The sequence below is a fragment of the Ovis aries genome, chromosome 18, assembly GCF_016772045.2.
Source record: "Ovis aries strain OAR_USU_Benz2616 breed Rambouillet chromosome 18, ARS-UI_Ramb_v3.0, whole genome shotgun sequence".
Taxonomy (NCBI): Eukaryota; Metazoa; Chordata; class Mammalia; order Artiodactyla; family Bovidae; genus Ovis; species Ovis aries.
In genome coordinates, this window is record NC_056071.1 from 56,483,284 (window position 1) to 56,510,347 (window position 27,064).

Below are 27,064 nucleotides of genomic sequence, written 5' to 3' on the forward strand. Positions count from 1 at the left end.
AAAACTGTTTTCTGAGCGATTAGACGGGTGGGCTGGAAGTAGCCCACAGACTGTCATAGCACAGAGAGCAGGGCTGGGGCAGTAGAGAGGTGCCCGTCCCCTGGTCCTTCAGAAATCAGGAGAGCACTTCTGATTTTCTCCCTCTGTCTGTGAGAAAGAGAGTGGTGTCCTTGGCTGTGCATCCCTGTTTCCACACGGCCACCAGGATGACAGCTGAAACCATAGAGAGCAGAGAGGGGAGCCACCTCTGACCTCACAGGGGTAGGATGAGGTCACTCTTACGGGTCTCCCAGACCCAGGTCATCTCCAATTAGGTAGCGCACAGAGGCTGCTCTGGCTCCTGGTCAGCCAGCTGGCATAGGCGCAGGCATGGCTCCTTGCTGCGCTTGTCCTGTTGCCCCCCAGCACCCAAGGCAGGTAAGTTCCATTTCTCCACTTGTGCTCCTCCCTTGATACGACAGGGCCTGGCTGCTAATGTCCTCCAAAGACACACCCTCTGAGGGCAGTGTCACCTCTAAGACAGGGCCAGCCCAGGGCCAGGGCACCAAAGTCACATGCCTTAAAAATAAACCATGGCAGAATACACAGAGCCTTAAATACCAATGTGACCTTTTGTCAGTGTGCACTGAGCAGTGTTTACTATATTCACAGTTTGTGCACCCGATCTCCAGAACTCCTTTCACCAAACCCCAACATGAAATTCTATAAGCATTACACATAACTAGCCATTTCCTCCTCACCCCAGCTCCTGGCAGCCACAGTCCTTTCTGCCTCTATGAATCTTGACCAATTTAAACTAATTTCCAAGTAAATGGAATCATGATGTATTTTTCTCTTTCTGGCTGATTTATTTCAATTAGCATAAGTCTCCCAACGTTACAGAAAAAGAAACAAAAGTAAACAAGTGGGAGCTGATTACACTTCAGAGCTTTTGCACAGCAAAGGAAACTAGACGGGAGGTGAAAAGACAATCCTCAGAATGGGAGAAAATGATAAGAAATGAAACAACGGACAAAGGATTAATTTCCAAAAGATACAAGCAGCTCATACAACTCAATACCAGAGACACAAACAACCCAATCAAAAGTGGGAAAAAGAAATAGACATTTCTCCAAAAAAGACACACTGATGGCTAACAAACACATGAAAGGATGCTCAACATCGCTCATTATTAGAGAAATGCAAATCAAAAGTACAAAGAGATATCACCTCACACCAGTCAGAATGGCCATCATCAAAGAGTGTAAAAGCCGTAAATGCTGGAGAGGGTGTGGAGACAAGGGAGCGCTCTTGCAGTGTTGGTGGCAATATGAGTTGATCCAGCCACTATGGAAGACAGTATGGAGATGCGTTAAAAAACTAGGAATAAAAGCACCATGTGACCCAGCAATCCCACTCCTAGGCATATACCCTGAGGAAACCAAAATTGAAAAAGACAAATAGATTCCATTGTTCATTACAGCGCTATTTACAATAGCTAGAACACGGAAGCAACCTAGATGTCCATCGACAGATGAATGGATAAAGAAACCTTGGTACATACACACAATGAAATATTATTACTCAGCCATAAAAAGGAATGCATTTGTGTCAGTTCTAATGAACTGGATGAACCTAGGACCTATTATACAGAGTGAAGCAAGTCAGAAATAGGAAGATAAATATCGTATTCTAATGCATATATGTGGAATCTAGAAAAATGGTACTGAAGAATTTATTTACAGGGCAGCAGTGGAGAAAGAGACATAGAGAATAGGCTTATGGACATGGGGAAGGGGCGGAGAGGGTGAGAGGTATGGAAAGAGTAAAATGGAAACTTAAGTTACCATATGTAAAATAGATAGCAAACGGGAATTTGTTGTATGACTCAGGAAACGGAATCAGGGGCTCTGTATCAACCTAGAGAAACGGGAATGCTCTTGCAGTGTTGGTGGCAATGTGAATTGATACAGCCACTATGGAAGACAGTATCAGTTCAGTTCAGTTGCTTCCATGCCTTGGCTTTTAAACAGTCTTGCAGCGAACACTGAGATGAGTGTATCCTTTTGGATCGTGTTTTTCTGTCTCTTCAGCATCAGTGGACAAGGAGCCGGGAATCGGGCAACACCATGACAGCCTTTGCCAGCTCTCGTCAGCTTGGAGACCGTACGAGGTCCGGATGAACCTTTCAACAGGCACCTCCTTCCAGATGTTAGAACACGAGCAATTTCTTTTTTGGGGCTGGTCAGATTCCCAAGAAGAATCTTCCTCCGTTTTGGATGTCGTAGGCTAGCTACAGCATTCTCAGTTCCCATCAAGGAGGAAGACTGAGGGTCTCAACCCATGTAAGGAGACTCTCATTCTCAGTTTGAAGCTCCTGGTGCCTCCTGGCCCAGGGACTCCACCTCACCAAAACGAAACTCCCAGGAGTCTGCCAGAGGCGTCCTGCTGGGGGCCTGTCTGCTTCCTAAATAGACTTCTGGCCAGCCCTCTTGCTGCCAGTCCACCTTACTGCCAACCTGCAGTAGCACACACCACTCTGATGTCCAGGGCTCTGAGGGGTCCTAAGGGCATAGTTGCCTCTTTTTCCCTTTATCCACTGACACCTTAAGATTCAGCTTTGTTGGGGCTGCCAAGTAGAGCCCCAGGTCCGTGTGATTTCCACCTCCATAATTATGTCACTGTCATCTCTCCCAGCCTCTTTGTTGACACGGGTTTAAGCCTTTCTTTAGTCCTTTCCTGTTGTTTTAGTGGGATTTTGAGAAGGAGCAGGTAAAAGTAACTCTCTTTATTGGATTGATCTCTCTATTACTTGCAATCAAAAGATTCCCCTGTGTTCATGAGCATATACATTTGCTTACTGTAAAAGAAGCCCTCTTGACTTAAATATGAGAGGTTTCTTTCTCTGTTACTCAGTCAGGTACGAGCCAGAGCGGTGGTTCAGCTCAGGGAGGCCCAGGCTCCTGCGGTCTTGTTGCTCTGCCTTCCTTAAAATGCTGCTGTCATCTGCAGGGTGGAGGATGGTCACCCCTCTGACCACAGCAGAGCCCATGGGAAGAGGCCAAGGGGCAAGGCAGAGCCCCCGACACTCCCCTTAAGGGCATGCCCAGAAAGCTGCATACATTTCCACTCACTTCCCACTGGCCAGACCCAGTCCTGTGAGGGCTTCACTGCAAGAGGACTGAGAATGCAGTCCTTGGTTGGGAATCATGTACCAGCCAAAGACCAGGGCTCTGATTTTTGCCAGAAGCAAAGAGTAGCCCTCTGCCGTGTTGAAGAAGACAGGAAGCCATCCTAGCTAGATTCCCACAGTGGGAATTTGCCCTGCCTCCTCATGCCCTACTGAAACTGTACAGCTCAGATGGGACTCAAACCTAGCCAAAACCCAAGTTGGGACTTGAATCCACTGTCTTTTAATCAAGATCACACACCTGGTCTCAGGACTTAAGGAAGCTCTGGTTCTTTATATTTTAGCACAGAAGGAATTCAGCAAGAGGCAAAGTGATAGGTAACAATGGATTTATTTAGAGAGATACGCATTCTATAGACAGAGTATGGGCTCTCTCAGAAGGCAAGAGGCTGTTAAATATAGGGTGGTTAATTTTTTTTTTTTATTCTACTTATTTATGACTGTGCTGGGTCTTCACTGCTGTTTGGGGGCTTTCTCTAGTTGCTGTGAGCAGGGGCTACTCTGCTTGTTAGGAACTGAGATCCTGTCAGGCTGCTGATGGCTCCTAGGAGAGGGTGTTCAGGAGTGTCGGGCCTATGATAGGGTCACTGTCATATTGAAAACCCTTCAGCATTTCTCTAAAACCCTCCAGATAGAATTCAAGATCCTCTTCCCCAAGATGCCGACTATGGTCTGAATGTTTGTACCCCTCTGAGAAATGGAGCATTTCCTGCCATGTCAATAAACAAGGATGTCACAGTCATCAGCGATTCCAGCCCTCCAGGGCAGCTAGGAAGGAGAAGGATACCTGCTCCGTCTGGCCGCATTCAGGCTGCAGCCCCTCCCTACAGTGAGCACTGAGGAACCTGGGATGCGAAAAACACAGGATACTGGCCCCAGCTATCTGAGATGCATATGAAAGAAACGATTGCTGTAAGCCCAGACTCTGCATCTTCCCATACCTTGAAAAGCCCCATGCACAGAAAAGCACTAAATTCCTTGAGATATCTCGTTTCCTTTAATTCACAACAATACTTTTGATGTTCAGACTACCTGCCCTCTGTCACAAACTTCTATATAACCTGACTCCTCTCCTCACCTTCTCGGGGCAGTTCTCTCAGAGTTACTTGAGATGCTGTCTCCTGGGCTTGAAGTCCTAAAAATTGCCACCAAATAAAACCCAACTCTCAACTTTTAGGTTCTGACTTTTTTAAGTTGACAACGTCCTTATAAAAGAGGCCATAGAGTGCTCTATTGCCCCTGCCATCATGTGAGGACGCAGGGAAAAGTCAGTCACTTAGGAACCGAAATCTGCTGTAGCCTAGATCTCTGATTTCCCAGCCTCTAGTACTATGACAAATAAACTTCCATTGTTTATAAGCTGCCCATTTGACAGTGTTTTTGTTACAGCAGCCTGAACGGACTAAGACGGTACTGTTCTGTGCTTCCTTCTGGGCATGCCCAGAGCCCTGGGCTGGCTCCTGGTGTCATCAGAGGCCAAATTCAACGGACCAGTGCCTGGTGGTCCATCCACCCAGCCAACTAGAAGTGCTGCCTCGGGAAGGCCAAATTTCCCAAGAAGTTTCACCAAGCCCAGTGCCTCTCCTACAGCACATGCTCAAAGATTTCGTGGAAAGGAGGACTGAATCAACCCCTAAGTGAATTTTCTGATGTTTTGGAATGGAACCCATCCTGCTGATAAGGAGTTTCTAAGAGGCCTTATACTGGGGTGAGAAGGGTGATAGGGACCAAGGCCCTGAAGCGGAAAGATCAGTGCAGGTGTGCTAAGTCACTTCAGTCGTAAATAGCTCTTTGTAGCACTATGGACTATAGCCTGCCAGGCGTCTCTGTTCATGGGATTTCCCAACAAGAATACAGGAGTGGGTTGCCATGTCCTCCTCCAGGGGAATCTTTCCAAGCCAGGGATTGAATCCACATCTCTTATGTCTCTTGCATCGCCAGGCGGGTTCTTTACCACTAGCGCCACTAGCTGGCCAAACTAGGTTTCTTCTCTAGCTGTTGGGGGAGAAGAAAAGCCAAAGCACTGGCTTTGACTTCGGAAGGAAGCGGTGACATCCTGAGATCCTTGCTTTCTGAGCCTGAGGCAGGCCACTTAGGAAACAGCTATGGGCAGGGAGCCTGCCAGTGAAGCTCCAAAGAGGAAGCTCCCTTCCATTCCATTCCTGACTTTGCATAGGCACTGTGCCTAACACCCACCCTAGCTGAGACCTTGGAGTTTATTTAAATGAACTCCCCACAAGAGAAGGGGAAATGCAGACCCAGACTGGAGGTGACCCTTTGGGGCCACACACAGCCCTAAGCCAGGCAGGGGGAACCTCCAGTCTTCACATTTAGACTCAGTCCAACTCTGGGCACCCCAACACCATGATACTCTAAGAGTGGTGAGCCTTCCCCCCAACTGACTTCGGGCCAGCAAGAAGGAAGGGACCCAGAGGCACGGCACAACTCGTTTTGTTTTGTTTCCACAACTTGGTTTTATTTCTCATTTTCCTCTGGGGGTGCAGCATTTGGCACTTGTCACCCCAGGACTGGGTCCCTCACTGCATCAGGCTGGCGGGCAGGGCCCCACCTGGTCCTCTTCTCTGCCGAGGGAGCGACAGGGGATGTTACAGGCCCACCAGTGTGGACACAAGGGTGGACCCAGCGAAGCTCACCAGGAGTTTGGATGACAGGGAGAGTCCGCTTGCTCCTGGGGGAGAAGCAGAGGGTGAGTAGAGTGGGGTGGGAGGCTGGGGGAGGCATCAGGCCCAGAGATTCCTCCCTGAACCCTGCTCTTTTTCCCCAGCCCCCCAAAGATCTCTGTTTACAGGAGTGCTGCTGCAGGCAGATACTCAAAGGCATGAACTCCAGTGATGAAGTCAAGAGCTGGGAGCTGCCTCCACTCCAGGGAAGAAAGCTGAACCCCAGCTGGGACAGAGATGCTCCAGCTAACCCAGAAAATCTGCTTTGGGCAGAGTCAGCCTGATCCCAGAACAGCTGCAGGCCAGAGCATCTTCCCTCCTTCCTATATCTGCTTCAGAGAAACCCAGAGAGAGAGAGGGACCAAGGAGGAAATACCAAGGAACAGGAAGACTGGGGCTCGCTGGGGCTGAGGTCAGGGCCAGAGGCACTGAGGCTCCTGTCCTTCTCCCTCAGCCCTACGAGCAAGCCCCCCAGGGGACACTTACCCACGGACTGGAGAGTGGCCACCAGGCTGCCAGCGGCAACTCCGCCCCCATTGGCAATGGCAGATATTGACATCATCTTGGCTGCTAAGGAGGAGGCGGTGATTCCTGTACTGGTGAAGCCGACCGCGCCCAGCACCACAGGCACAGCCACCACGGTGGAAGCTGAACAGGGAGAGGATAAGATGAGGGGGTAATGGATATCCCCCTCCAAACACACGCATGACATCAAGCCTGGGGGGCTTTGGGAAGTCTGAAGAAGGTTAAGTCTGAGGTTGGGAGAGACTCCAGGAGGCATGGCCAGCAGTCAGGAGTCCAGGGAAGCCGCAACTGATGGGGAAAGCAGAGGCAAGGGCTGTGGGGTCGCCGGGGACACGGTGCTGGCTCTCAGCAGGACCTTCCTTGGGAAGGGCCTCAGTTTCTGCCTTAGTGAGATGCTGGAACTGGGGAGGGGGAGGGGGACATTTGCAAGCTTCCTGTCTTTGTTGAGGAAATTTTTAAGCGAATCTTACTGAGGGCCCAGCATAAAGCAAGGAACACATTCTGAGCCCCACTTGAGTCCCGACACTGGGCCTCCGTGGCATCACTGCAGAGCCCTTGGAAGCCAGAACCACTGGGCTTCTCCTCAGTGCATCTCATGTGTCCAAACTGTGCATATGTGTCATCCTACATAATCCTCACGGTGACCCTGGACGCAGTCTTGGCGTGTTCTTCACGAGGAAAGCTGAGCTCAGAGGATTTCAAAGCCACATCCAAGGTCACACGGTAAAGGGTCTGCAAGAAACCTGGGCCCCCGTTGGGGCTGCCTCCACACGAGTTTCCACCGAAACATCTCATTTCTCATTTCAGCGCCTCCTCCCCCACCATGGACAGGAGGCCTGGGGCAGGCTGGGGCAGGTACAAGGCCAGTTGCTCCCCAAGTCCCAGGACCTGGGGACAGACAAGGGCGAGCCTGGCCTGGCAGAGACTCACCTCCGCCCACCACAACTGCAGCAGCCTTGGCTGGAAACCAAAAGAACATTCTGTGAGTTGACCTACACTGGTCACCACCCCTCCACTCCCTGAGCCCACAGTCCACCTACACAGAGGGGGCTGCCCCAGCCTGGGAGACACAGGAAGGAAGGAGCCTGGCTGCTTCACCCAGAGAACTGGGATTTCCTAAGAAGTGGCTCTCTGGGCCCTGATGTTAGTTCACCCGAAAGAGGGTCAGTATTTTATGAGTGTGGAGTGAAAATGTGAGTCACTCGGTTGTGTCCGACTCTTTGCAACCCCATGGACTGTAGCCTGCCAGGCTCCTCTGTCCATGGAAATCTCTAGGCAAGAATACTGGAGTGGGTAGCCATTCCCTTCTCCAGGGAATTTTCTGACCCAGGAATTGAAGCCAGTTCTCCTGCGCTGCAAGCAGATTCTTTACCAGCTGAGCCACCAGGGAAGTCCATGAGTGTGGCAGCCAGAGGCATTTTATGACCTTCTCCTACCATCCAGAGAAAGCTATTCAGACAGCAGTCAATCCTCACTTAGAGAGACGTGTTTCATTTTGCAGGACCTGACTGAAATCTGGGCAAACACTGTTGAATGCTCGCGTGCTACTTGAGAACAGTGCTGTAATGCGTTGAATGCTCCTGATTCTTCAAGGCCACACCTGTTGCCTCCTCCTCTGGAAGGCTGCCCCAGACTCTCCCAATTAGAACCATCCTTGCTTTCCTGTGGCTGGAGCCAGTCACAGCATGGAACCATGGTTCCCTGAAACTAGAGTTCCTGGAACTCCCTGGCAGAGGTCTTAGCCCACGGCAGCCATGGAAGCCAAGACTGCGATCTTTGGGGCCAGCGGGGAGCAGGAGTTCTAAACACAGCAAGGTGTGCAGGAGTGAGCTCAGCCAGCCTCCCAAGAAGAGAGCTTTGGGGTGGCAGTTAAGGAGGTAAAGAAGGTATGAAAATCAAACCCTACGTGACCAGTAGGGCTTCCCTGGTGGGTCAGTGGTAAGGAATCTGCCTGCCAATGCAGGAGATGTGGGTTTGATCCCCGGGTGGGGCAGATACCTTGGAGAAGAAATGGCAACCGACTTGCATATTCTTGCCTGGAAAATCACATGGACAGAGGAGCGTGGTGGGCCCCGGGCCGTGGGGTTGCAAAAGAGTCGGACGTGACCGAGCGATTAAACAACAACAAAGTGACCAGTGAGCAACCTGGCTGGGGTATGGAACTGGAGACTCAAGAATCGAGAGCCAATTAGAGTGTTTGAGGCTCAGTGTTACTGTTGGGGAGGAGAGAGGATGACAAGCTGGCTGGCCCCATGGCGTGCCTGGGCCCCGAAGCACAGATAGTCCAGGGGAGAGGGTGCTATGTCTCTGATGGCCTGTCTGCTGGGCTCACCCAGTGGTCACCCTCGGGGAGAGGGGCCTGGCCCTTCAGGGCTTTTCAGAACCTCCCCTGCCCCGAGGCTTCCTCCCAGGCATGGGCCCCTGCATTTCTGTTCTACTTCCTGTCCCAGGCTCGGATGCAGCCGCCCACCCCAGCTCCCAACCCAGGGCCCTTGGACAACGGTTCCTTCCCTTGTAAATAAGAGGTCATATCATCTTCCTCTGGGGTTGTTATGAGAATTAAATGAATTGCCAAATGTCAAGTGCTAAACTTAGGATATCACAGTGTTTGATAAAATATAGTTGTTCTGATTATTTCATCTTGTGAATTGCTTCTCATACGCTGAGGAGTCCTCTTATTTCTGATCATAAGGAAGGATTACCAGCTGTGGCCAAGGTCCTCACTTTCTTGTCCCACTCCCGTGCTGAGTGGGAGTCCAAGGAGGGGTCTGTATCACCCAGGGCTAGTTACCTCCTACTGGCAAAGTGCTCAGGGCCGCAGCGGGGGATCCGAGCAGGAAGGAGCCTTTCAGTGTCCCCACCAAGGATCCCAGGGTAGACGTGGCCCCCGCCAGAGCAGTGCTGGATGGCAGAGTGAGCCCTGAGAAAGAACGGAGGGTAAATGGGCAGGAGTCCAAGGTCAGAGGTCAGGCAGCCCTGGCCCACCCCCACTTCCATCTTGTACTATTTGCACTGGCAGAGGTGGAGTGATCCTAGGGGTCCACCACAGGGCACAGAAAAGTGAATGATGGCGGATGTGCACGGGAGCACTTTGTGTAGCAATTGGAAGCCAGGGACACAGGCTCACCTATCGACCCTGATGGATCTCAAAAAAAGTTCTCAGGGTGGGGTGGGGGTAGGAAATACCAATACATTGAGATATTCCACACACTCTCATATACGTAAATTAAAACGCGAGCAAACAAAAACAACACCTATTTTGCAAAAATATAGATGAAAAACAGATGCACGTTCAACATACTAGAAAGGTTGACTTGGGGAGGGGGAATTGCAGGCAAAAGGCAAAATAAAAAGCGAGAGTAATTTAATAAAACCAATGATGGGGCTTGCAAGAAGGAAAGGGACCTGAGTGGAAGAATTTTGTTCAAATCAAAGCTCTGGATTTGAAATCTACAAGGACAAACTTACAAAAAGCTGGCTGGTCACTGGGGTAAAAACATAAAGGAGTTGAATTCTAGGGGTGTATCCCTAGGGAAATGAGAGCCAGAGAATGGGTCCCAGCCCCAGGGTCCTTTAGTCTAGACAGGAGAGGCAAGGGACCCAGATCCCTGGTACCACCACCCCGTCTCCCCCATGTCCCCCATGTCAGAGTCCTGCCTCCCTGTGGCCCTTCTCAGAGAGAAAGCCAGAGCAGATGCCTGAGGGGAAGGACAGGGGAGGGAGACTGGCTGAGGGTGATGCCACGCTCTCTGCCCAAGGCTCCTAGAGCAGGACCCTGTGGGCTCCCTGGTGCCCTCACACCAGGCCCCCCACCAGCCCCTAGCAGGAGCACTCACCCAGTGAAGGAAGTCCTGCCAAGATGCTGCTGGAGGCCGCCCCGCCCACTTTGGCCAGGCTCCCTGCAGACAGTATCTTGGAAGCCAGGTTAGAGGCTAAGAGGGCAACCTTGGTGAATTCCATGGCACCAAAACAGACAAGCACCAAACCTGCCAAAAGAGTGGAGCCTGGATGGGGGATAGGGACACCAGAACTGGGGACATGCCCACTGCCCTGAAAAATCTCAAGGGGCTCCAGCGGGTAGAGAGGCTGCTCTGAGCTTGCGGAGAATGCGGGCTTGGAAAGGGCCCAACGACACGGTGTTGCGGTGACAGAGTGAGGGGAAGGCAGATGGGGGAGGTGGAAGGAGCTTTTACTTCCTGAGGCGGTCTGCTTCCCTCCTCCCCAAACTCACGTTTCTAGAAAGCCCTTAAACCTCCATGGAGCCATTTAAAAGGTGCCAGATATAGGAAATCAGAGCCAATCACATTTTTAAGGCATATGCCATGGGTCAAGTTGGTCAAGTTCTTGTTCTCATGCCCTCTCCTCACTAACTCAACGAGAAGAATGAAATTATCATCCCCATGTTATGATGAGAAAACCCTGGCACAGAGAGGGTAAGGGACTCATTCAAGGTCACACAGCTTTGCTTGGCAAAGTACACGGAAATTGATACAGGTCTCGGGGCTTCCAAAGCATGGGCTTGGAGTGGCTCTGATTTGCTTCCTCCTATTGCTTGTCTCTTCGCCAGCCCATCTCACCCCCACCCAGTCTCAAGCCTTGAGGGTCACTCGGGCACGGACGAGGCCCACTGCTCCCAGAGTCCGAGAGCCCAGGGACGGGTGGAGGTTTAAGTCCCTTCCCTCTGGAGACCCAGCTTCGCTGACTGCAGCTGCCCAGATGAGGAACAGGAGACAATTCTCCCAGTGCATCCACAGGGGTCTCCCCTACAGTCACAGAGCCCACCAGCTCCCCGAGGGTGGGGGCCGCAGGAAGGAGCAGCCCCTGCCCACCCCTCCCTGTCTTACCCAGGGGAGCAGACTTTCTGAAGACGTGGACCTGACCTGGTTATCTCGAGCTTCGCTGAGTTCAGAGAAGATCTGAAGCAGGATGTTTACAGCAGCTCTGCCGATGACAGAGGAATACCTCCCAAGGGATGCAGGCAGCCAATGAGATAGCTTTCATTTTCTCAGAAAACGAAAGTCACACCTGGTTTTTTCCTCTCTTGGGAAGCCCACAGAACCCTTTGGATGCTTCCTGGACATCCCTCCCCCATGTCCTCTGCTTTAGCTCTTCTCTGAAGTTCTGAGATAATAGTAGCTAATGCTAATTTCCTGAATTTTTCAAACGCTAAAACCATCACCAAATGGAAGAAATTAACTACTGGATGATCCTGCGCTCATAGCCCCCAGACTTACTGGTGCCTAAGGGTTGATCCCCATCAGTGAATCAGAGAATTGTGTAGGAGCTGATCATATACCCTGGCCACCCCTCCCTCACCTGACCTTTAAAAATACTTCACTAAACTGTTCAGGGAGTTTAAGTTTTGGGGGCACAAGCCACTCGCTCTCCTTGCACTGCCCTGCCATATACCTTTCTCTGCTTCAAACTCCAAAGTTTGGGTTTGTTTGTCCTCCCTATGCCTAGGGCCCATGAACTTTTGTTTGAAAACACCTTCCCCAAAGGACCAACTGTTACTACACAGATCAACTTTCTAACCACTTCCTGCTCCCAAGATCTTGCCAAGTGCCATTTAATTTCTCTGCTGCCTTTATTACAAATTGTTAAAAGAGTTGTAGACAATTGCTCTCCTCTTTTTCACCTTATTCTTAAAATTTAAACATATAATATGAAATATTACAGAACACGAAATACTTTCAGGCATCCAAAAAGCTATAGATAATAAAAACAAACACTTCTTGACCCACCCCTGAATCAGGACTTCATAATGTTACAGATACAATTTATGTGACCTGAGAATCCCTTCTCATGTTCCTCCTTTCTCTACCTTCTCACAGGTAGTCACCCTTGAGAGTTTAGGGTTGATTAGTCCCAGGCAAGGGACTTCCCAGGTGGCACTAGTGGTAAAGAATCCTACTGCCAACGCAACAGATGCAAGAGACACAGGTTTCATTCCTGGGTTGGAAAGATCCCCTGGAGGAGGAAATGGCAACCTGCTCTAGTATTCTTGCCTGGAAGTGCCAGGAGCCAGCACAGGAGATCCCACCCATGACAAGGTCATGCAAAGGAGACCTGATAAGCAAGGCCTCAGGACTTGAGGGACTCCTTGGGCCAATCCCACCCATGACAAGGTCATACGGAAGAGACTTGACATGCAAGGCGAGTCAGGACTCGAGGGGTCCCCCTGGATCTGCTCGAGCATCTACCCCAAAACCAGAATCTGTCTGTCGTACTATTCTATGTCTTTCACCAACTCTTCTGACATTAACAGGGGCTATCCCCGACCACCTTTTTCTGGAAAAAGTTAACTTAGGGCTTTAGTTAATAAGTCTCCTGGACATGATAGGAGTGTTTTAATTCAAACCCCTCTGAGGGCTCTTGAGCTTGCTTGGCAGGTTTATCCAGACTCTTGCAGCTATGCATGTGATTGTTCACAGCCCCCAACTGTGAGAGGCACGGGAAGCCTAAAACATTCTAAAAATATAGAGCCTTTCGAAGCGTTAAAAACTATTAGAATAGTGTTGGTGTAGGATTTCACTGTTGAGCCAACGCTTGCTGCCAAGTTCCCATATCCCTTATCCATTGTGCACCTGGGAGTGCATTAGTTAACATAGTTGGAATGTAAGAAATACAAGTAGTAGCCTTGGAATTAACCACATCAGACCTTTGAGCTAATTGGTTCTTTCTTTGTTGTAACTCACTGCACCTTTGCTCCGTGAGAATGGAACTCTGTTTAATACTTTCTGAGGCTGACATAGATTAGAAATATAAAGAAAAAACACTTCAGGGAAAAATAAGTTTTCTGGTTGAGCAGCCTTTATCAAAAGAGGGTCATAAAATATCCACAGGCCTCCAAGGCCAGAAGATAATGTACACAACATTGTTTATGGGAAAGGTATGCAGAAAACAATCCTGAGTTCGATAAGGGCAAAACTGCTGGAGTGTTTGGGCTGACTCTGTATGACCTTGCATCTTTCATTTCCCTCTATGTACAAGTCAAGGCATAAAAGTTCCTTTTGAAAATAAAGTTAGGGGCTCGCATACTGAAGCTTGGTCTCCCCATGTCATTCATTCATTCGCCAGCATCATCCATCCTGAGGTTATCCCTGGACTCTGCTGAGGCTGGTCCCTGGCATGGAAGATTCCATGGACAGAGGAGCCTGGGGGGCTACAGTCCATGGGGGTCAAAAAGTCGGACACTGAGCACACATGCTCGGATTGCCATGCATGGATTTATATTTTTAACACATATGAATATTAAATGCATAATTTTCTTGGAATTGATTGAATGTTCATTGCTGTTTCAGTTGGGGTTCAAAGACAGGGACTGTGTCAATCACGTGCCAAGAGCCTTGACTTTGTAACTTCTGCTGGAACACTATGCTAAGAAATGAGAAAACTAGTTTTCAAAGAAGTAGTATAATGAGTAAGGAGTTGAGATTGGAGAGGAAAGGGAGAAGGAGAAAGAGAGAACTAGAGAGGCTTGGTGGCCAGTGCTTTCCTCCAAGTCCCAAGGGTGACAGGAGGGCAAGTGGTTCTCCCGGCTGGACCTCAGTGGGACCCCCTTGGAAAGCTTGATGAGACTCCCTTGAAATCTGAGGGAAGCAACGACACGTATCTTACTTGGGTCTACAAAGGCTAAAGGCAGGAAACTGGTGAGCAGTCCTTCCTGAGAAAGGAAGGGGACTAGTCTGAAGGTGGGTGGGTGGGGCGAGCTGCCCCTTTAGAGCTCCTTACAATTTCCCGTGGACCAAATGTGGAACCAGACAGGCAGAGCTGGAAGAGAACTGTTGCCAGCACCACCCGGAGGTGGAGGGGAGCCCGGGACAGGTGCACGGCTGGAGGGCAGTGGTGGAGAACAGAGGCGGAGATATCCGGCCCAGGGAAGCTTCCCCTTGTCAAGGACCTTGTGGGTAAGTGAACCCAGCGGGCAGCAGGGTCCAAAAGCCTACAAACAGCTGGGAGTTTGAATGTCTCCCACCAGAGGGTGTCAAAGACAGATTGACACAGCATCAGCAGAGTGCTCCTACAAAGGGACACTTCTGGGCCAGACTCTTATTCTGGGCCGAGCACTGTGCATTCAGGTATTAAGCATTTTCATCTTCACAACCACCCCGTGAAGAGATGCTACTATCCGCATTTCACAGACGAGCTGATGAGTCTTGGCTGACTCTGCATGGGGCCCTCTCGTTGTGTTCTTTACCTGAATTCTCTGGATCCTTTTTCTTTCCCTGCCTCCTGCCCCTGCTGCATCCATTTCTTCCTGGGTCTCCATACCGAGGTGAGCACCCTCTTGGCTGAGTCTTTTGAAGACGGCTCATGCCCCATCGCCTCTCCAAGCCTCTGTGTGACCCTCAGGAACATGAAACCTTCCTCATACAGCCAAATCCAATAGCTCAATCTCTCCTCCACTGCCCACTCACTGTGGACGATCAGCCCTGGATGGACCTAACAATCACAGGTCTCAAATGTTCTTACACTGCCTATCCCAGGGGCTCCAAGAACAGGACCAAAAAAAGCTCAGGCATGCTCCAGGCCCCCATTAAAGCTCCACAAGGATGATGGCTCTGACTTGTTAAGCCCTGTGTCACAGCACTCAGCACACCGTGGTTGAAGGACTTCTTTTTATTTTTTATTTTTTTAATTTTTTCTCTTTTTTGGGAGAATGGCATTGTAACATGTAAGCACTTCTTTTTAAAGCATCTTTTCCAATGAATCCCAAGCCCTCCCTTAGACAGACTGGATATGGGTACCAAGGGCTGATAGTCACAGAATTGTTAGCCCAAAGAGGCAGGGCCAGCAGCTCTCTCAGAAGTGGGGGGTCCCTGTCTCCCACTGCTTTCAGCTTTGAAGTTTCTGTTGAGATTCTTCTGAAGCAGGAAAGTGTTTTTTTTTTTTTTTTAAGATCCAGCTACACAAGTATTGGTAAAATAGATAAAAGGGTAAATATGACATGGTATATGATTATCATGGAATGCCAAGCAGCAGCTAAAAATAACAGGAAAGACCTGGAGAACAGGAAAAGGCCAGCTGCACAACAATATGTGTGAGGCAAAACAAAACTCTATCAGTGAAAAGGCATATAAGAGAATTACATTAAATATTTTCTCTGAAGTTGTCTATCTCTGGTCCTTCTACTTATCTACCTATCCTCCATCGAGAGAAGTTGCTTTATATTTACTTAAAAAATTTTTTTTTTGGTCACACCTTGCTGCAAGCAGGATCTGTTCCCTAACCAGAAAATGAACCTGCTCCCTCTGCAGTGGAAGCAGGGAGAATTAACCCCTAGACCACCAGGGAAGTCCCAGAAGTCACTTTAAAAGGGCATTGAAAGTACTTATCAATTGCAGCAGCACTTATTTCTGGAAACAGGAGTCAGGAACAGCGATAATTCAAGAGGATGGTTGTTGGATCCAAATTAACTTTAGCCTAGTCTGGAGTCATTTAGATTGTCAAGAGCAGAATGCATTTATCAATGATTAATATTTCTCAGGTGTGAATTTATTATTAGAATGAATATATTATTAGGTGAATTTTTACTAGGTAACTTTTTTTTTTTTAGTTTTTATTTTTAAATTTTAAAATCTTTAATTCTTACATGCTTTCCCAAACATGAACCCCCCTCCACCTCCCTCCCCATAACATCTTTCTGGGTCATCCCCATGCACCAGCCCCAAGCATGCTACATCCTGTGTCAGACATAGACTGGCGATTCATTTCACATGATAGTATACATGTTAGAATGTCATTCTCCCAAATCATCCCACCCTCTCCCTCTCCTCTGAGTCCAAAAGTCCGTTATACACATCTGTGTCTCTTTCCTGTCTTGCATACAGGGTCGTCATTGCCATCTTCCTAAATTCCATATATATGTGTTAGTATACTGTATTGGTGTTTTTCTTTCTGGCTTACTTCACTCTGTATATTCGGCTCCAGTTTCATCCATCTCATCAGAACTGATTCAAATGAATTCTTTTTAATGGCTGAGTGATACTCCATTGTGTATATGTACCACAGCTTTCTTATCCATTCATCTGCTGATGGACATCTAGGTTGTTTCCATGTCCTGGCTATTATAAACAGTGATGCGATGAACATTGGGGTACATGTGTCTCTTTCAATTCTGGTTTCTCGGTGTATGCCCAGAAGTGGGATTGCTGGGTCATAAGGTAGTTCTATTTGCAATTTTTAAGGAATCTCCACTGTTCTCCAAAGTGGCTGTACTAGTTTGCATTCCCACCAACAGTGTAGGAGGTTCCTTTCTCCACACCCTCTCCAGCATTTATTGCTTGCAGATTTTTGGATCGCAGCCATTCTGACTGGTGTGAAGTGGTACCTCATTGTGGTTTTGATTTGCATTTCTCTAATAATGAGTGATGTTGAGCATCTTTTCATGTGTTTGTTAGCCATCTGTATGTCTTCTTTGGAGAAATGTCTATTTATTTCTTTGGCCCATTTTTTGATTGGGTCGTTTATTTTTCTGGAATTGAGCTGCATAAGTTGCTTGTATATTTTTGAGATTAGTTGTTTGTCAGTTGCTTCATTTGCTATTATTTTCTCCCATTCAGAAGGCTGTCTTTTCACCTTGCTTATATTTTCCTTTGTTGTGCAGAAGCTTTTAATTTTAATTAGATCCCATTTGTTTATTTTTGCTTTTATTTCCAGAATTCTGGGAGGTGGATCATAGAGGATCCTGCTGTGATTTATGTCTGAGAGTGTTTTGCCTATGTTCTCCTCTAGGAGTTTTATAGTTTCTGATCTTACATTTAGATCTTTAATCCATTTTGAGTTTATTTTTGTGTGCGGTGTTAGGAAGTGATCTAGTTTCATTCTTTTACAAGTGGTTGACCAGTTTTCCCAGCACCACTTGTTAAAGAGATTGTCTTTACTCCATTGTATATTCTTGCCTCCTTTGTCAAAGATAAGGTGTCCATATGTGTGTGGATTTATCTCTGGGCTTTCTATTTTGTTCCATTGATCTATATGTCTGTCTTTGTGCCAGTACCATACTGTCTTGATGACTGTGGCTTTGTAGTAGAGCCTGAAGTCAGGCAAGTTGATTCCTCCAGTTCCATTCTTCTTTCTCAAGATTGCTTTGGCTATTCGAGGTTTTTGTATTTCCATACAAATCTTGAAATTATTTGTTCTAGTTCTGTGAAAATGTGGCTGGTAGCTTGATAGGGATTGCATTGAATTTGTAAATTGCTTTGGGTAGTATACTCATTTTCACTATATTGATTCTTCCAATCCGTGAACATGGTATATTTCTCCATCTATTAGTGTCCCCCGGATTTCTTTCATCAGTGTTTTATAGTTTTCTATATATAGGTCTTTAGTTTCTTTAGGTAGATATATTCCTAAGTATTTTATTCTTTCGTTGCAATGGTGAATGGAATTGTTTCCTTAATTTCTTTTCTACTTTCTCATTATTCGTGTATAGGAATGCAAGGGATTTCTGTGTGTTGATTTTATATCCTGCAACTTTACTATATTCATTGATTAGCTCTAGTAATTTTCTGGTGGAGTCTTTAGGGTTTTCCATGTAGAGGATCATGTCATCTGCAAACAGTGAGAGTTTTACTTCTTCTTTCCAGTTTGGATTCCTTTTATTTCTTTTTCTGCTCTGATTGCTGTGGCCAAAACTTCCAGAACTATGTTGAATAGTAGCGGTGAAAGTGGACACCCTTGTCTTGTTCCTGACTTTAGGGGAAATGCTTTCAATTTTTCACCATTGAGGATAATGTTTGCTGTGGGTTTGTCATATATAGCTTTTATTATGTTGAGGTATGTTCCTTCTATTCCTGCTTTCTGGAGAGTTTTTATCATAAATGGATGTTGAATTTTGTCAAAGGCCTTCTCTGCATCTATTGAGATAATCATATGGTTTTTATTTTTCAATTTGTTAATGTGGTGAATTACATTGATTGATTTGCGGATATTGAAGAATCCTTGCATCCCTGGGATAAAGCCCACTTGGTCATGGTGTATGATCTTTTAATGTGTTGTTGGATTCTGATTGCTAGAATTTTGTTGAGGAGTTTTGCATCTATGTTCATCAGAGATATTGGCCTGTAGTTTTCTTTTTTGGTGACATCTTTGTCAGGTTTTGGTATTAGGGTGATGGTGGCCTCATAGAATGAGTTTGGAAGTTTACCTTCCTCTGAAATTTTCTGGAAGAGTTTGAGGAGGATAGGTGTTAGCTCTTCTTGAAATTTTTGGTAGAATTCAGCTGTGAAGCCGTCTGGACCTGGGCTTTTGTTTGCTGGAAGATTTCTGATTACAGTTTCAATTTCCGCGCTTGTGATGGGTCTGTTAAGATTTTCTATTTCTTCCTGGTTCAGTTTTGGAAATTTGTACTTTTCTAAGAATTTGTCCATTTCTTCCACGTTGTCCATTTTATTGGCATACAACTGCTGATAGTAGTCTCTTATGATCCTTTGTATTTCTGTGTTGTCTGTTGTGATCTCTCCATTTTCATTTCTAATTTTATTGATTTGATTTTTCTCTCTTTGCTTCTTGATGAGTCTGGCTAATGGTTTGTCAATTTTATTTATCCTTTCAAAGAACCAGCTTTTGGCTTTGTTGATTTTTGCTATGGTCTCTTTTGTTTCTTTTGCATTTATTTCTGCCCTAATTTTTAAGATTTCTTTCCTTCTACTAACTCTGGGGTTCTCCAACTCTTCCTTTTCTAGTTGCTTTAGTTGTAGAGTTAGGTTTTTATTTGACTTTTTTCTTGTTTCTTGAGGTATGCCTGTATTGCTATGAACTTTCCTCTTAGCACTGCTTTTATAGTGTCCCACAGGTTTTGGGTTGTTGTGTTTTCATTTTCATTAGTTTCTATGCATATTTTGAGTTCTTTTTTGATTTCTTCTGTGATTTGTTGGTTATTCAGAAGTGTGTTGTTCAACCTCTATATGTTGGAATTTTTAGTAGTTTTTCTCCTGTAATTGAGAGCTAATCTTAATGCATTATGGTCAGAAAAGATGCTTGGAATGATTTCGATTTTTTTGAATTTATCAAGTTTAGATTTATGGCCCAGGATGTGATCTATCCTGGAGAAGGTTCCATGAGCACTTGAAAAAAAGGTGAAATTCATTGTTTTGGGGTGAAATGTCCTATAGATATCAATTAGGTCTAACTGATCTAATGTATCATTTAAAGTTTGCGTTTCTTTGTTAATTTTCTGTTTAGTTGATCTGTCCATAGGTGTGAGTGGGGTATTAAAGTCTCCCACTATTATTGTGTTATTGTTGATTTCCCCTTTCATACTTGTTAGCATTTGTCTTACATATTGTGGTGCTCCTATATTGGGTGCATATATATTTATAATTGTTATATCTTCTTCTTGGATTGTTCCTTTGATCATTATGTAGTGGCCTTCTTTGTCTCTTTTCACAGCCTTTGTTTTAAAGTCTATTTTATCGGATATGAGTATTGCCACTCCTGCTTTCTTTTGGTCTCTATTCGCATGGTATATCTTTTTCCAGCCCTTCACTTTCAGTCTGTATGTGTCCCTTGTTTTGAGGTGGGTCTCTTGTAAGCAGCATATAGAGGGTCTTGTTTTGTATCCATTCGGCCAGTCTTTGTCTTTTGGTTGGGGCGTTCAACCTATTTACGTTTAAGGTAATTATTGATAAGTATGATCCCGTTGCCATTTACTTTATTGTTTTGGGTTCGGGTTTATACACCCTTATCGTGTTTCCTGTCTAGAGGATATCCTTTAGAATTTGTTGGAGAGCTGGTTTGGTGGTGCTGAATTCTCTCAGCTTTTGCTTGTTTGTAAAGCTTTTGATTTCTCCTTCGTATTTGAATGAGATCCTTGCTGGGTACAGTAATCTGGGCTATAGGTTATTGTCTTTCATCACTTTAAGTATGTCTTGCCATTCCCTCCTGGCCTGAAGAGTTTCTATTGACAGATCAGCTGTTATCCTTATGGGAATCCCCTTGTGTGTTATTTGTTGTTTTCCCTTGCTGCTTTTAATATTTGTTCTTTGTGTTTGATCTTTGTTAATTTGATTAATATGTGTCTTGGGGTGTTTCGCCTTGGGTTTATCCTATTTGGGACTCTCTGTGTTTCTTGGACTTGGGTGATTATTTCCTTCCCATTTTAGGGAAATTTTCAACTATTATCTCCTCAAGGATTTTCTCATGATCTTTCTTTCTGTCTTCTTCTTCTGGGATTCCTATAATTCGAATGTTGGAGCGTTTCATATTGTCCTGGAGGTCTCTGAGATTGTCCTCGTTTCTTTTAATTCGTTTTTCTTGTTTCCTCTCTGATTCATTTATTTCTACCATTCTATCTTCTATTTCACTAATCCTATCTTCTGCCTCCGTTATTCTACTATTTGTTGCCTCCAGAGTGTTTCTGATCTCATTTATTGCGTTATTCATTATATTTTGACTCTTTTTTATTTCTTCTAGGTCCTTGTTAAACCTTTCTTGCATCTTCTCAATCCTTGTCTCTAGGTTATTTATCTGTGTTTCCATTTTGATTTCAAGATTTTGAATAATTTTCACTATCAATATTCAGAATTCCTTCTCCGGTAGATTCCCTATTTCTTCCTCTTTTGTTTGGTTTGGTGGGCAACTCTCCTGTTCCTTTACCTGCTGAGTATTCCTCTGTCTCTTCATCTTGGTTATATTGCTGCGTTTGGGGTGGCCTTTTTATATTCTGATAATTTGTGGAGTTCTCTTTATTATGGAGCTTCCTCACTTTGGGTGGGGTTCTATCAGTGGCTTGTCAAGGTTTCCTGGTTAGGGAGGCTTGTGTTGGAGTTTTGGTGGGTGGAGCTGGGTTTCTTCTCTCTGGAGTGCAGTGGAGTGACCCGTAATGGGTTATGAGACATCAAAGGTTTTGGGATAATTTTGAGCTGCCTGTATATTGAGGCTCAGGGGAGTGTTCCTGTGTTGCTGGAGAATTTGCGTGGTATGTCTTGTTTTGGAACTTGTTGGCCCTTGGGTGGAGCTTGGTTTCGGTGTAGGTATGAAGGCATTTGATGAGCTCCTATTGCTTAATGTTCCCTGAATTCAAGAGTTCTCTAATGTTTTCAGGCTTTGGGTTTAAGCTTCCTGCTTCTGGTTTTCAGTTTTATTTTTACAGTAGCCTCTAGACTTCTCCATCTATACAGCACCGATGATAAAACATCTAGGTTAAAGATGAAAAGTTTCTCCACATTGAGGGACACTCAGAGAGGTTCACTGAGTTACAAGGAGAAGAGAAGATGGAGGGGTAGTTAGAGGTAACTGGAATGAGATGCGGTGAGATCAAGAGAGGAGAGAGCAAGCTAGCCAGTAGTCACTTCCTTATGTGCGCTCTATAGTCTGGACCGCTCAGAGGTATTTACAGAGTTATACGGGGAAGAGGAGAGGGAGGAAGTAGACAGAGGTGACCAGGAGGAGAAGAGAGAGGAATGAGTAGGAGGGAGACAAATCCTGCCAGTAACCAGTTCCTTAGGTGTTCTCCACCGTCTGGAACATCCAGAGATTCACAGAGTTGGATAGAGAAGAGATGGGGGAGAAAAGAGACAGAGGCCACCTGGTGGAGAAAAAGGAGAGTCCAGAGGAGGAGAGAGTGGTCAAGCCAGTAATCTTGCTCTCAGGTAAACTTGGGTAGTGAAGTTTGGGTTTTTAAATGTACAAAATTGACAACAAAAGCCTAAGAGCAAAGATTAAAAATCTGGAGTAGAGGTTGGATTTTCAAAGATACAATATTAAAGAAAAGCAGAAGGAAAAAGGAAGAAAGAAAAAAAAGAATTATTAAAAAACAAACAAAGAACAAAACAAAACAAAACAAAACACCAACAACCATCCAAAGAGTATATATGGTGTTTGCCTTAAAAAAAAAAAAGTCTTTTTTTAAAAAAATAGTAATACTAGGTTATAGAAATAAAAATTAGAGGAGAAATAGAAGACTTAACAATTAAAAAAAACTCGGAAAAAAAAAAGAAAAAAGAGAAAAAAGCAAAAAAAAAAGAATGATTTTAAAAATATTAAAAAATTAAAAATATATCTGGCTCTTCTCTGATGTTATGGGCCATGTGGGCTCACTTCCAAGGTGGTTCCCTCTGTTTAACTTCTTCTGTTTGCTGGTTTTTTAGGCTCACTAGTTCAGTCGCGCTGTGGGGAGGTGGGATGCTGCAAACAAATAGCACTGTCGTGTGTACACAGTATCTCTGCCCCGCTTGACCTGTCCTTTCTTGCGGCGCACAAACCGCTCCGGCTCTACAATGCTCAGCCGGGAACCGTCTGGGGCCGGCCCTGGGCTGCGTGCACTTCCCCGGTCCAAGCCGCTCAGGTTCGGCCCTCAGGCAGCCCTCAGAGGCACAAATGCGGCTGGGACTGTGCTTTGTGCCCTTCCCAGGTCCGAGTAGCTCAGGAGTTTGGCGAGCGCGATCGCCGCGGCTTGTCACCTTTTCCGCAGCTGCCGCTCAGCTTTCTGGGTGGACCGCTGGCGCACCCCGTGAGGCAGACTGTGACTGTCCAGCACCCCCAGAAGTCTTAGCAAAGGAGCCTGCTTGCAGTTAGGTAAGTAAAGTCTCTCCGGGTCTGCAATTGCCCCTTTCCAGTCCTTACAGCTCTGGCTGCCTGTCCCCGGCGGGGGATGGTCTGCAGCCGGCTTTTTCCATTCCGTCCTTTGTTCTGTGCTCGGTCCTGGCGGGGTCTTATGTTCGAGCTTTTCACGTGGTAGCTATCCCACAGTCTGGTTTGCTAGCCCAAGTTAGTTCGTTCTGGTTGCGCGTGGGGCGTTCCTGCCTGATTCTTGCAAAGCTCTGCAGCCCGCGCCTCCCGCGCGTCCCTGCCCTGCCCCCACTTCCCAATGGCGGATGCAGGCGTCTGTGCTGCTTTTCCGCTGGGGGAGTTACTGGTGGGCTTGTAATCTCTTGGTTTTAATTATTTATCTATTTTTCCTTCCTGTTATGTTGCCCTCTGTGTTTCCAAGGCTCGCCACAGACTCGGCAGGGAGAGTGTTTCCTGGTGTTTGGAAACCTCTTTTCTTAAAATTCCCTTCCCGGGACGGGCTTCCCTTCCCGGGACGGAGCTCCTCCCCACCTCCTTTGTCTCCTTTTTCGTCTTTTATATTTTTTCCTACCTGTTTTTGAAGACAATGGTCTGCTTTTCTGGTTGCCTGATGTCCTCTGCCAGCCTACAGAAGTTGTTTTGTGGATTTTGCTCAGCGTTGAAATGTTCTTTTGAGGAATTTGTGAGGGAGAACGTGATCTTCCCGTCCTATTCCTCCGCCATCTTTCAGCAGTTTTTTCTAGGTAACTTTTAATAGACCTTATTTCCTAGAGCTATTTTAGGTTCTGAACAAAACTGAGGTTCATAACAGAGGTTTCTCCTATATCCCTTGCCCCCAGCCACATGCACAGCCTCCCCCATTATCAAAATGCTGCAACTTTGATCATTCATTTGCAGTAAAATGTCAATTTTCATTAGCAAGCAATGCAATCCCATTTTGTAAAATTTAAAGTGAAAAGACAAGAGGGTGGTAGAGGCATTGGGATGTTGAGATTGACACATATACACTATTGATGTTACAGGGAAGAATAAAATCTTGTATCTGTGGTCTCCGTCTCTTTAACTTTTGCTTCCCATTGCTTCTGTTCACTGACAGGATAGTGTCCATACTCAATGTCCTGCCGCAGGAGACCCTGCTCTTCTGCCTGAACATAAAACCTAAGTGCCTTTGGTCAGGAAGACAACAAGACCCTGTCCACCTGTGAAAGAATAGCTGAAAGAAAGAATAAATTAGCATGTGCCCTCCCCCAAACTGGTCATTCCAGGAGATATTTGCAAGATTAATGGCCTTTTCATTTTATATCCTCACCTTGCCCCCCACCTCTATGTTCTGTAAAAACACTGGCATCCAGACCCATTTGATGACTATTTTGAGACATTAGTCTGCCATTTCCTAGGTCTGCTAGCTTTCAGAATAAAATTGTATTCCTTGCCTCAACACCTCATCTCCAATTTATTGACCTGTCCCAGGTGAGCAAAACAAGCTTGGACTGGGTAACACTGATACTATGTATAAAATAGATAACTAATGAAAACCGACTGTATGACACAGAGAGCTCCACTTAACGCTCTGTGGTGACCTAAGCGGGAGGGAAGTCCGAGAGGAAGGAGATGTATGTGTATGTACAGCTGATTCATTTTCTGTGCAGCAGAAACTACCACCAGCTTGATGGCCATGAATTTGAGCAAGTTCCTGGAGTTGGTGATGAACAGGGAAGCCTGGCGCGCTGCAGTCCATGGGGTTGCAAAGAGCTGGACTAAAACAACTGCACTCCAATAAAGATGATTAAAAATAGACATAAAATAAAAAGACAGAATTCTGCTGATGGCCTACCTTCCAATCCATAACGCTCTTCCCTATTCACTGAAGAGGTAGGGAGTATTTAAAAAGGCAGAGACAGACACACAAGCCTGGTGAGGAGGCTGCTCCAGTTTCCCCACAAGGACCGGCCCTTTGACAGAGGAAAAGCCGCGTCTTGTCTGTAGGGCACAGCCACCGTCTTTGGCCACACAAGTGTCCTGCGTTCCTGTTCTCTTTGAAACAGGAACTTACTTCTCTTTCAGGTACTAGAGCCCCTGCCCTGACCCTGGGCTTGTCAGAGGCCTGAGCGCTCCTGCCAGCCTCCAAATGTGAGCCCAGAATGAGTGAAACCAATCGTCATATCCCATCCTTTGGGCTAAAGTAACTCGTTTAGGAATAAAGAGATGATTCCGTTTAGGATATTACAGGAACATTTACCAGAGATATTTGGGAAGGAAGTTTCCTTGCTTATCAGCAGAAGGTTCATGAAAAAATACCTTTTAGGGGGAAGGCCAGAATAAAGAAGCAGATAACCTCCAGAGCATGCAAACAGGCCTCTATTAAACCAGGAGTGTGGCAGCTAAAGGATGGAGCTGATACCTCAGAAAGCAGACGTAACCCAGCAGGACTCTATGGGGCCTCCCAGGGACAGAGCCCACCCCCATAGCCCCTCTCCCTCTCCGAATGCTTCCCTGGTGGCTCATGGCGAATAATCCACCTCCCAGTGCAGGAGAGGCTGGTTCGACCCCTGAGTCAAGAAGATCCCCTGAAGAAGGAAGTGGCAACCCCCTCCAGTATTCTTGCCTGGGAAATCCCATGGACAGAGGAGACTGGTGGGCTACAGTTCATGTCCAAAGAATTGGACGTGGTTAATGACCAAACAACAACAGAAGTTCCTCTCTGAAGTACACAATAATATCTCGTGCATATTTCCTGAGGTTTTCAGCTGCTGAAATCCACCACCAAATGGAAGAGATTAATTACTTGATGACCACGCACATGTAGCCCATAGACCTACTGGTACCTAAGGACTGATAATGTTAACTGCCCTATTACCTCACCATAAACCAATCTGAGAACTGTACAAGAGCCAATCACATGCTCAGGGATGTCTTCGCTCACCTGGCTTTTAGAACTGCTTTGCTGAAACCCTATGAGGAGTTTGGGTTTTTCTGGGCACGAGCCACCCATTCCCCTTGCATGGTCCTGCCATAATCCCCAAACTCCATTTTGGTTTGTTTAAGCTCACTGTGCCTTGGGCACACGATCTTTCATTGGGTAACACAAAGAGGAGGGATAGGAGAAAACAGCCCCTTGGATTCAGTGTTGAGCTGCTAATTCACACTTGGCCTGAAGCCAAATGACCTTTTTATTGTTCAGTTCGGCAAGCCAGTAAATTCCCTTGAACTGGGAGCCTGTTATAACCAAGATTCTATGACTTACAACTACATAGGCCTTAAATAAAGCAACACCTACTCCAAGCAGTCTTCCCAGATAACTACAATTACAATTAATGTCTGCCTTCTCTGTCCTCCACGTCATAAAGCTTGAATCTCTCAATGGATTACACACATTGTTTCATGTTATCAGTTAGTTATTGGTGGGTAACAAATGCCCCCTGCCCTAAATATTTATTTAGTCTGTGATTCACTGGGTCAGTAGTTTTCAGTTCAGTCACTCAGTCATGTCCGACTCTGCGACCCCATGGACCGCAGCACACCAGGCCTCCCTGTCCATCACCAACTCCTGGAGTCCACCCAAACCCGTGTCCATCGAGTCAGTGATGCCATCCAACCATCTCATCCTCTGTCGTCCCCTTCTCCTCCTGACCTCAATCTTTCTCAGCATCAGGGTCTTTTCAAATGAGTCAGCTCTTCACATCAGGTGGCCAAAGTATTGGAGTTTCAGCTTCAACATTAGTCCTTCCAGTGAACACCCAGGACTGATCTCCTTTAGGATGGACTGGTTGGATCTCTTTGCAGTCCAAGGGACTCTCAAGAGTCTTCTCCAATGCAGCAGTTTAGAAGCATCAATTCAGGAGTTTAGGCATGTGGCTTTCCTGGTCTCAGCTGGGCTCCCTCCTACACCTGCAGTCAGCAGCAGGCTGGCTTTGGAATCTTAGCTGGGCTCATTCCTGAACCTTGTCTGGGAAAAAAGAACTGACTCCTCCATTAGGTCTCTGTGTTCGTTTTCCTCCAGAAGGCCAGCCCGGCTTCAGGGAGGGATAATAAATTCCAGCTCTCAGTGAGATGAACTGTACAGGTATGTTGAAGGGCACTGGAACGTGCTCATTTCTGTCCTTGACCACAGGTCTCTTAATGGCATTATATCTGTACTTTCCTCCAACTGCCCACCAACACTGCACCTGTTTGG

At 46.4% G+C, this 27,064-nt stretch overlaps 1 protein-coding gene and 1 long non-coding RNA gene across 4 annotated transcripts; one reads left to right on the forward strand and one right to left on the reverse strand.

Annotated features, from left to right (window-relative positions):
• Window positions 1-5,618: 5,618 nt before the first annotated feature.
• Window positions 5,619-11,293, reverse strand: LOC114108618 (interferon alpha-inducible protein 27-like protein 1). Of its 3 annotated transcripts, XM_027957353.3 has the most exons (6): window positions 11,220-11,293; window positions 10,212-10,361; window positions 9,167-9,295; window positions 7,306-7,335; window positions 6,337-6,498; window positions 5,619-5,858 (listed from the first exon to the last, which is right to left on the reverse strand). In XM_027957353.3, the coding sequence occupies exons 2-6, from the start codon at window positions 10,333-10,335 to the stop codon at window positions 5,776-5,778; spliced, it is 528 nt and encodes a 175-aa protein (XP_027813154.1). In that variant the 5' UTR covers window positions 10,336-10,361; window positions 11,220-11,293; the 3' UTR covers window positions 5,619-5,775. The 3 variants fall into 3 exon arrangements, with proteins under 3 accessions (XP_027813154.1, XP_027813155.1, XP_060257885.1); XM_027957354.3 differs by lacking the exon at window positions 7,306-7,335; XM_060401902.1 differs by having other exon boundaries at window positions 5,619-6,498.
• Window positions 11,294-14,124: 2,831 nt separating this feature from the next.
• LOC121817119 (uncharacterized) lies at window positions 14,125-24,328 on the forward strand. Its single transcript, XR_006056885.2, has 2 exons — window positions 14,125-14,285; window positions 23,987-24,328. It is a non-coding gene; the product is annotated as an uncharacterized LOC121817119 (long non-coding RNA).
• Window positions 24,329-27,064: the final 2,736 nt, after the last annotated feature.